The 11,663-nt window shown below is 31.5% G+C and overlaps 1 protein-coding gene across 1 annotated transcript; it reads left to right on the top strand.

The window, feature by feature from the left end:
* Positions 1-4,081: 4,081 nt before the first annotated feature.
* LOC123273749 lies at positions 4,082-6,135 on the top strand. The gene is made up of 3 exons (XM_044741226.1): positions 4,082-4,770; positions 5,547-5,798; positions 5,882-6,135. The coding sequence occupies exons 2-3, from the start codon at positions 5,570-5,572 to the stop codon at positions 6,001-6,003; spliced, it is 351 nt and encodes a 116-aa protein (XP_044597161.1). The 5' UTR covers positions 4,082-4,770; positions 5,547-5,569; the 3' UTR covers positions 6,004-6,135.
* Positions 6,136-11,663: the final 5,528 nt, after the last annotated feature.

Raw genomic sequence — 11,663 nt, 5'->3', positions numbered from 1 at the left:
CAAAAGGGAAAAAGCCTCGATGACTCTCTTGTCGGCTCTTTTATAACCTTGAACTCAGGCTCTCGAACTTTCCTATTGTTCCGTCCTGCTTTAATTCTCGGGGACAGTAGTGGGGACCTGTAATTTACACGCCCGGTGACAAGTCAAAACTCTTGTCAAAAATCGAAAGGTAAGGGAAAGCCCTTACCTACTGTGTGTCAATTATAGGGTCGATAATGACCCCGGAAAGTTCGATTTTCCCTGTTACAGGTGACATCACACAGAAATGTCACACGTAAAAAAAAGGTATTATTTGTTAAATATAAAGGTTATGAATTTCAAGTTATAACTATTTTGCGATATGGTAATTATTATTTTGATGATCATAATTATTATTTATCATAGATGTAAATAACTGGGAGCATTTAATGATAATAAATATTCATGTAATAGATATCCATTATTTTTTTAAGCATTTAGCTAACACTGATAGAAGTTATTTAGTAGCATTATCTGTTGACAGTAATCAACGTTATATTTGTTGCATAAATATTCATTTAATTGATTTTAAATTTCTGAAGTTTTTATAATAAATGGATTCATAACTTTTTTAATGATTTTAGAAAAATCTAACTAATTTCTTTTTATTTCTTAGGTCAAAGAGAACATTTGTTAAAATTAGCACAAAAACTATCGTACAAATTACCTAAAGTTTATATTTTACGAATGAGACAAAACAGTACATCAACTCATTTAAAAGCTACAGTTTTATCTGATGAAGTTTCTGATTTAACTCAAATAAAAAATTCTGCAGTTTTAAGAATTTCATTGACTGATCAAGCTGTTATGAAAGATGAAACTTGTAAAACTGAGAATAGTTCAGAGTTAAACTTGATTTCTAACAGGACAGATAGTTCGTCATCCCACTTAAAACAAAAATTTTACGAGGATACTGATAAATTTAGTATTTGTAATATTAATACTTCAAAGAACGTATTGTCGATTAATATAATTAATATATTAATATATTAATAAATCAATAAACGATTATCTTAAAAATGATAAATGTAATGATATCAATACAAATTTACAAATATTCTCTACAAAACTTCATACTAAAGTTAAAAATTTGATCGATTTTACCAATCGAAAAATAGATGAAAACAAAAAATAGGTAAGGTTCTTAAATGTAAATGAAAATAATAAAGATCAAGTGAATATGACTGGTGTAAATGATGAGCGAAGTCTAGAACCAACATGCAATGTATCTTCAGACAGTGAAACTAAGAATGAAAGTATAATTGAAGCTATAGAAATTAGGAAACCACTTGTGAGATCAGTTGTTGAAGGTAATTTTTTGCCAATTAATAATGGTTTTATCACGAAATTTACTGAGCCTTTAACTTTGGAAACGATTGACGAAATCCCTATTATTATAATGAATTGTCCGATAGAACATGATAATGAAGAAAGAATAGCTCTCTACCCATCATTAGAAGATGATTGCCATCTACAGCCACATTAGGTGAAAATAATGATTGTTTTGCTCCTGATAACAAAGATTCTGAAATAGACATGAATTCGAATAGTAGATTTCAAGATAAAACAGTTTCATCTATAATTAAGCGAGATGATGAAACGTCAACATCAAATAACTCAGTCAAGAATTTTTCTATCAAGTATAAACAATGTCCCAATGAATTAGACGAAGACCCTAATGACCCAAATTATGAAGTCGGTGACAGTGAAGACTTAGATTATGATTCTGAATCCAGTGACTCTCATATTAGTGAGCTTGAAGAATTAGATGATTTTGAGGAGCCTGAAGATTCAAGAAAAGACAGCATAGTGAGGCACGATTTTGATGCATCAGCAGATTTGGATTATAATCTGTCATCCATTCAATTGGACGAGAGTCGAGTCAGTAATTTGGATATGGACTCAAATGATAAACAGAATGAAGTTTTTGATGATGAACAAGTTTCAGAGCCATTATTATTCGATAACTCCCGTAAGTTGGCAACGTAATTACTTATAATTCAATTTCGAATTGCCTCGTTTTTTTCTTGTCTGAATATATTTGTCCATACTTTGTATCAAATACAGATTCAAATTGTAATTTTATAACGATTATCGATACTCTTCTGACAATCATAAAGTATTTTTTAGCAATATGTCATGCAGAATTTCATAATTTGAACTTCAAATTCCATAAATCTATGTTAAGTGTTTATAAAAATTAAAGTTGCATAGCAATAATTCATGCTCTTGAAAAATTATATCTAATAAATAATAAAAGCTAAGATTTTTTTTTAATTTTCATTTTAACTTATATCTAAAGCAGTAGCACCCAATCTTAATGAGTTACAAGTATCTGAAACAGGAAAGAAAGCTAAAAAAACTTTTTGCTGTTTCTGTCTTCAGTTAAAAGCAGTTCCAAGTCGACATTATAGAGATGTTCATAGCAACGAAAAAGAAGTTAAAAAATTTCTCGCAATGAAAAAAAGTAAGTTCATTTATATGTACGTCTCAAGAATCTTAAAGATAATTGTGCTTTTTGAAGTTCTACTTATTTTTTAAGCATTTGTTATTGTATATAAGACTTATACAAAAAGAATAACAGATTATTAAAAAATCAAAATGTTTGTAGCGAACGCATTTGTATCATAAATGATAAAACAAATTTTGTTTTAATTAAGAAGTTTGAATATATTGTAGTATTTGAAAAAAATTGAAATCGAAAAAAAAAATGATGAATTTTGTTTCACTGTAAAAATTTTAAGATCAATGAGAGTATTTAAGATATTATTTTACAAAATAAGCAACTTGCTCAAAAAAACTCCTTAATTAGAAAATATGTTCGGTTTATATTATAAATAGTTCAATAATTCTGTTAATCCATTGTACTTCTCGAGTAAATTAAGGTATTAACGAAAATTATTTGAGAATAACGAAATAATTTTGCATTGGTCATTAAACTGCTAGAATTGTTAAATTTTAAAACCTTCTAATATTGTACAAAACAAATTTGATGTGTGTCATATAAACTCTTGATGGTAGTATTTAGCACCTACTTCTATTTTAGTTATCTGAGTCCATAAAAATTAACTTGAATTTTTAAAAGCATTCATGTTGTTTGATAAAGCTAAAATTATAATTTCTGGTATGTGTAAATGAGTATATTAACCAGAACTGTTATTACAGATTCAGTAGAAAGAAAAACAGCGATTGAAAAATTAAGACTGCGTGGAAATAATATTTACAATCTCAACAGAGACTTTAACAAAGGAAAACTTCTCGTCTGTTGGCAACCTCGTAAAAGTTCAGTGGAAAATGTTATTTATTATAAGCCTTGTTCTAAATGTGGCAGATGGTGACTAGATATTAAACGTCACCAATGTCCTCAAGAACGAGATCACTATGACGATCGCTCACATTTAGTTAAATCAAAAATCATGATGGGTCAAATACATGAGAATGCTAATGAATTAACGAGAAAAATTCTTGCGATTAACAACGATGATAAAATTTCTGAAGCTGTACGATACGATCCTTTACTAATAATCTTTGCTAACGATTTGACAGAGCGATATACCAACCAACATCAGCATAAAATGATTCGCTCTCGTTTCAAAATGTTGGGCAGTATATTGTTGAAAGTGATGAAGTACAATGAAGCTGTATTCAAAGGTGGTAAAATTAATCAAAAACCTAATCCTGTAAATGTGAACAAATTTGCCGATATTATTGACCCAATGCTTTATGATAACATGATTGTAGCAATCCAAAACATAGTTGGCGTGAGTGTCGAAAAAAGTGAGTGCAGAGCTTCATCGACGGCTACTACGGCTGGTACATGGGTTACAAAAGTAGCCAAGGTCTATCAGAAAGAATTAATTAAAAGTTTAGACTTTGACAAAGCTAAAAATGTAGAGTATATTCTTAAAGTTCACAAAGTTGAGTTTCCTACACGAATCAATACTCTTGCCAGAAGCGCACAAGTAAAACAAAAAAGATACAAGCAGAAATTCCTTCCGACTATGGGTGACATAAATTGCTTTCGAGATTATGTTGAAAAAAATCTTGCTTCAGCAATCGAGTTGTTGGTTAAAGGTTTTACGTATCGTGCTTGGAAAAAATTAGCTCCATGCATACTGATATTTATTTTATTATTTATTCGCAAACGACCAGGTGAGTTAGAGAGAATTCTTATCGATGACTATAAAAGAGCTGAGACGTTTGAGAAAACAAATAAAGTTTACGAGTACGACCGATTATCAAGTAATGATAAAAAATTAGTTGATGAGTACTTACGCATTGAGTTTGGTGGGAAGAAAGGCCGAGAGGTGCCACTACTTTTATCAAGCAGTATGCGTGGTTTCATAGATTTAATTCTTGCTCATCGTAGTGCAGCTAAAATACACCCTGATAACCTGTTCATTTTTGCGTTACCAGGATTTGACGGTACGCATTACTACCATTTAGAAGTATGTGCTTTCATGAGGAATTATAGTAAAAGATGTGATGCACAGTATCCAGAACGGATACGAGCAACAGGTCTTCGTAAACACTTTGCAACGCTGAAAATTGACGAATGTCCAATTTACGATGTATCCAATTTCATGGGTCATGCTGAGAAAATCCACAGGGATCACTAAAGACAAACTGTAGTAACTCGGGACGTCTGTGGTGTTTCCCAAATTCTAGATGTAGCATCCGGTGGTAAAAGAGTCCTGCAACGTGATCAAGACCGTTCTGCATCTTCGTCTACGCCCCAGAAACAATCTGATGATATTTTTCAACTTTTATTATCTCAATTGATATGCGCTAATACACAGAAAGAAAGATTTCTTGACTCGAGAACAAAATTCTTGGCTCAAGTAAATTTTCGGGTGCCCGAAGGAAGACCGAAGTTGTCTTGGCCGAAGTAAAAATTTTCTTGAAATTTTATTCTTGGTGGAAGTAATTTTTTCTTAATTCAAATTATCATAAATACTTGATACAAAAACTTTTTATATTTGATCAAGACTTTTAGATACTTTGGGGAAGCAGCGCCACCTACTTCTGCTAAGAAAAAAATTTTCTCACCTCGAGAAAATTTTTCTCTTGAATATTTGATACCCATTTTAGATTATTTTAGCGCACAATTATACATATTGAATGAAAAAAAAATGATTCAATATTACTTGATCTTTCCATTTGACATGTTAGTTAATAAAAATTTACATCGAGATATTTAATTTTTTGGAGCAAGAGAGAAATTTTTTCAAAACAAGAAAATTTTTTTGACTTAAATAAATTGACCTGGATCAAGATACGTACTCCTTAAAGCAAGAAATTAATTTTGTTGGAATAAATGAAATTTCTTGTGTCAAAAAAAAAAGTTTTTATTCGCCCAAGAAAATAATTCGGAATAAAAATATTTTCTTGGTTCAAGTGGACCTTTCTTTCTGTGTGCACAATAAATATAGATCAATAAATGTATATATTTATTTTTCATCGATTCGCATGATTCACATTAATTATAAAATTGAAAACTTCTATTGACTAAACTTTATATTTAACAGCTAGTGAAAATGACAATTTAGACATGGATGTCTCTCTAGATGTGAATGTGGACCAACGTACCGTAGAATCGAATTCTGATTCAGATCAAGACAATTCTACTGTTACGGCTCGTATGAAAAAGTTTTTAACAAAAACACGCAAGTTAGATGATCCTGAAATGTCAGATGAAGAGTTCGATGACGTAACTTCAAGGGCTGATGAAATTCCAAAAATTTCAAAAACAAAGCCTTATTATGATGATGCATTAACCGGTAAGAGTTTTTTAATTGTCTTGGATAAATGAGTAAACTGATTTTTTAACACAAATTTCTCAACTATTTTTGATATTTTCTAGCAAAACGCAGGGGAATAAATACGAAAGAATCATGGTCAAGCACGGAGAAGACGCTTGTTCTAAAAACATTTGGCCATTTAATTAAACTTTTGAAAACTCCGACTACAGAAGTCATGACGTAGTTTTTAGAAGTTAATCCAAGTGTTAAAAGATCTGTACCCCAACTGCGCTTATTGATCCATAATCAATATGCACAAAAATTACAAAAAAAGAAAAAGAGACTATAATCGTAATATTCTCTAAAATGATATAATAAGATTATTGCTAGCAATCTAGCTTTTTAGCTATTTATTATAGCTATTATAAACTTAAAAGTTTAATTTATATTTTACTACGAATACTACTCATTATTCTCTATTACTTATTTTTTTAAGTGAATGTTACATGTTTATAACTCTTATGCTGTTATCGACTTTTTTTGAATTCACATTTTGAACTTGCAATTCAATGTGCAATTTATATTTTAACTTTTAAAGTTGATCTTCAAGTTAAGATCCTGATATTTTATTTTCTATTCAACGATAATAATTTCTTCTTCATTCAAAAAATCCGATAGGAAATACTTACGCTTTCCTATCTGGACGATATTATTATATTTAAAAATAATATATTTTTGTATTTCACGCCAATATTTGTTAACTTGAGTGAAAGTAGAACGTCATACTTTTTATTAAGACTTGAAATATGTCTTAAAGTACATATTAAAAATTACTATAAGATGCCCAATTTTTTTCATGAAAATTTTACAGATTAAATGATATTGATAAAATCAAAAAAATGTTTTTAATTTAAAAGACAAAATTTGTACTACTCAACGAAATACTACTCAAATTTGTACGACTGAACTAAATAAAGATTTATGAAAAAAAAAAATAAAAATTAAAGATTTATTTTTTGCATTTATTCTTTTTAATGTTATAAACAAAAAAGGTAGAGTGATAGTCGTTGCCAAATTCTGCAAGCTTTTATTCACTGCATTGTAGTTTATTTATATTTTAAGTTGAAAAATTACTACATTTTTTGCATGGAAAACTGTTTATGTTGTATATAAACTGTATATGTTGCATACATACAATTACTACATACATACAATTTCTACATTTTGGTGACTTTATTTTTTTTTTTTTGCTAAATATCAAAAAAGATATTATGTTTTCCTCATGTTTATGGAAATTTTTAATATATAACATAATTTCTAATAGATAAAGGCTTTTATCATTTTGGTGACTTATATACAATTTATATATAAAAATGTATATAAGTCACCAAAATGACAAAATTCTTTATCGGTAAGAAATGATGTTATTTATCAAAAATTTCCATATACATGAGAAAAATGCAATATCTTTTTTCATATTTAGCAAAAAAAATGAAGTCACCAAAATGTAGAAATCACAAACACATATATATATATATATATATATAACAGTGTTACAGAGACTTGTAAACACGTACCATTTCATATATAGTTTACGTGAATTAAAATCATACTTACCTTTTACTGTTTTATTAATAATTTCTAATTTTACAATTAGAAATTTCTAATTTAATATATATATAATTGCGGAAATACCCCCGTGTTTTATCAGGCAGATAAAAAAGAATCCATGCTTATTATGCTTTGAGATCTATTCATAGCTCCGTAATTACTTATTATTATGACCAGCTATCTATAAGATAATAATAATCTGACTTACAGCTCTCAGGTTTATAAAAGATTTAATTACCTACAGGTATACAATGACAGTTTGTGAAATAAAATGTTGCTCATATCTACCAATGTTGCTTTGTATAGTTGTTGTGGTGTTTAACAGAAGTTTTACTTAAAAAAAAAAAAAAAAAAAAAAAAAAATCAATAAACTTATGTTAAATTCATGTTATCTTAAATTTAAGAATAATACAAATTAAGGAGGGTTTGAATAATTAATATAAGTGTTAAAATATTGTGCTTTTTAAGTTTATTGTTACAGTTATAAAGCAAGTATAATATTTAAGTACATGTTTGAATATTATTTATAATGTTACATTTTACATAAGGTATTCTATATTTTTTCTGTTTTACATTCATAAACGTATTGTAGTATTCTTCGACGATCTTGTCGTTTCTGTCATGTCTGTCGTCAAAGATAGATAAAAATTTATCAAGTGAAGGATAAGTAGACATGCAATGCAAAAACATGACACAGTATTGGTCACACACTTGCGAATCTTCTTGCTGCAGTTGTTTACTGTTGTATCTGAACCATCTACAATTATTTTTGAGGCTTTTAAGGTGTTGAGGAACATACGGGGGCAATCCATAGCTGTCGAAGTACCAACCTCTTCCATTTCTATCGACGTACATGGCAACCCAGTGCTGTCCTGGTTTTTTGCAGCCATCGGTATTCACAACAAAAGCCGCCGGTTTATCCCAAATTTTCGGAATTCTGTCCGCTGGATATACACTGATCGTGTGGTATGGTATATACTGAATAGCTTTCAATACCTGGACCGTGTTCATTACACGCCTGACAACTCCAAGGACAAGAAAGCGCAGACGTTGTATTGATATTTGTTTTTTTATTTAACCACTGTTTTAGCAAATCTGCACAAGATAATGCGCATTGATTATACGCTAAACTTTTATTTCTTCTAGCTTCTAATACGCTGTGTAAGGCACAAGTCAAACGCGCCTGATGTAACGTCGCTACTGATGGATGGTCTTGCAATTCCTCGATATTTATGATAGGTTTACAAAGTAGCGCTTCTAAGTACGTTTTTTGCGCTTTACCGTATGTGTAAATTTTCATAGCAGTCTGACAAAAAAGTCGTAACTGTGTATGCACGTACTTTGTCAACGATTCACCATCATACCACTCAAGACCGTGTTTTCGGGTTAATGCGGGTTAATATTATCAAGCTTTCTTTCTTCTGACAGATGATTAAACGAAAATTCGGGAGCCAAGACCCAGTGAGCTGTATTACCGTTAATGAGACACGTCACACCTATCTCTTTAGGTAAAAACTCACGATCGTTATTAACGAAACCTTGAATGTATATAACTACAGACGACATAACGATCTTTACGTGACAACTTCCTATCACTTACTGAAATTATTTGCAGGTATTAGGTGTTTACCCTGCAAAATCTATAGTTACTTGTCTAGAAGCGTCTATTACCAAAACACTCTCATACTCTGCATATATTATACAGTTTGTGGTTGTTGTTAAAGCTTTGTCGAATCTAACTTCTATACGCACCATCCCATGCTTGATCAAATTCCAATGTGGATTACTATTAGCTGATAAATCGGGCGTTAAATCAAAAACGTATAAGCAATACTCGTTAGGCTACTCAAACCTGTCTATTGTGTTTCCTTCGTTCAAAAAATGGATACCTGTACCCGAAAACAGTGTGTGGTAAGCGTCTATCTAATTCATACGTGCCCCATAATCGGGTTGAAGAAGTTTTGACGGTATTTGCCGACTGTCAACGTATAATGATAAGTAGTTAATTCCAAAATTTTGAAAATTAAACGGGTTCATTGTAGCGTCGCCATTGAAAGCTTTATTATCAACAAAACCTATGATTAAACGTCTCGGTATTTGACCATGAATTATGTTGTCCATAGTTTCACCATGTACACCAGCAGGCATTGAAATAGCTTTAACCTCAACACGTGTCAGAGGGTATTTAGCTGTTGTCTTACCTAGCATACGAGCGTGTGATAAAAGCGTCCCTGGTGAGATTTTCGCACGTCTTACTAACAGATTAGCGTTGACAATGTTAAAAACGCACCCATTGGTGGAAGCGTCCATTAAACAAAACGCGTCGCGAGAACATGTTAAACGCAAACGCATTTCAACACCGTTTATGAGAAATCTTTCTTGATTAAAAACATCGCAATGTAGATGTCCGATAAAATCCGCAGTTTTATCGCATGTCAATAACTCACGGCGTTTTTTCAATCCTACATTTTCATCGTCTAAACTGTCCATTTTTCCAGGCGTATCACACCACCATCCTACTGTTGTTAAATGTAATGTTTTAGCATCAACACCGTAATTTAATAAAGTTTCAATGTATGAACGGTAAGCGTATAAATTATTAGGTGTTGAAACAGGTTTTTGATTAAATAATACATCAACCTGGCTGAACATTGAATGCATAAAGTTGTTAACAGGCGCTACTTTAGGAACCGCAGCCGCTGCAGTAACTGACTGTTTCCGAATAATACGTACACTTAGTTTCAACATCGTATGTGCTAGGTCGATGTATTCATCACCCTGCCCTTGAACAACAAACTCTATGGGTGAATTATCAGCCAACGATGAAATTGGTTTATAATAAATCCATAGACCACTCTCAATTGTTGTCTGAGTTGGCGGTAGAGAAAATAATTCTAATTCCGTTTTAGCGCACTCGCACGAGTGTACATGTAAGAACGACATTTTAAAAACCTTATGAAAAAATGTCCGCAACTGTACGCTGTTTATTGTTCTTTTTTTTAACATTTTTCTTTTTATTAATTCTACGTTTAGTTTTATTTTTTTTCACTTTAGATCTAGCCTTAGGTTTTACAACACGTCTTTTTTTGACAGAAATTTTTCTTGAGCGTGCCAACGTACGGCTCATACCGTCTGCAGAATCTAACTGACCGGATATATAACCAGAACCACTCATAAGACTATCAATTTTTTGCTGGGCTTTCCGTTTTAAATTTTTACCTGATTCACGCACGCGCATTTTAAAAGCCTCCTCAGCAGGTATCTTATGATCTAATACGTCTGTAGCTATATTCACACCAGACCTTAAAGCTTCTTTTCCTACAGCTTTAAGTCCCGTCTTTGAGAAAGGTATTACTCTTCTAAATAATCCTCCTAAGAAACTACCTATACCGTGACCTTTTTGATACGGCGACCCAACATAAATATGGCTGATGCCGGAATAATTACGAGAACCTTCGCCATATTGTTGTATTTCATAGACAGCCATTATGTTTATTTTAAAAAAACCTTTTAAAATGTAGCGTCACCGTCAACGTCCCGTATTCGAATGGTATAGGTTTGCCATACTCATCTCTTATATCGATTTCGATAGTGGTCATACTTTTACGTAACAGAGGTGTGTATTGTCCTGGAGAAAAACTTTTAATTTTGGTTGCACCGTAATTATACTGGTCGTGATCAAGCGGGACCACTCGTAGTAAAGGTGTCTGGACATCGCCTGTTATATACCCCTCGCATATATTTGTATAGATAAATATTTTTCCAGGTATAGCTTGTGATAAAGAAGCTGGTTTAGAACCCCAACAATTATACGGTTCAGATGATATAACTCTTGATAATATATTTTCTTCAAAACCTAATATACTCCAGAGTCTTTCACTTAACACCAGCGTATGTCTTGCATTTTCACAACTGCATACAGTATAAATTTTTATAAAACCTCCAACATTATAAGTAAAACTTAAATGATCCGAAATTGGTTTAAGTTTGTTGAGAGCATCCACTAGATTTCCTAGACTTTGATATTGACCATGAGGTATATTGTCAGTGAAAGAAAAAGTGTCGATTATCGCATTAGACTCTTCCAAATCTAAGTATTCGACGATTAACATAGCTTTTGAAAATTCTTTCGGTACATGTAATATTGTCATAGGTGTCTGGATTTCTACTAAAGCAACCGCCCAACATCCGTTAAGATCTAGCGGTTGAGGCAGTCTAGTGATAAAATGTGTTGTTGAATTATCAGGGAAATATTGCATGCTGCTATTACTAGGTAATACTATGTAAAAATTA

Source organism: Cotesia glomerata, unplaced genomic scaffold, assembly GCF_020080835.1.
Source record: "Cotesia glomerata isolate CgM1 unplaced genomic scaffold, MPM_Cglom_v2.3 scaffold_13, whole genome shotgun sequence".
Taxonomy (NCBI): domain Eukaryota; kingdom Metazoa; phylum Arthropoda; class Insecta; order Hymenoptera; family Braconidae; genus Cotesia; species Cotesia glomerata.
The sequence above is the reverse complement of the archived record's forward strand: the minus strand, read 5'-3'. Positions and strand labels throughout refer to the sequence as shown.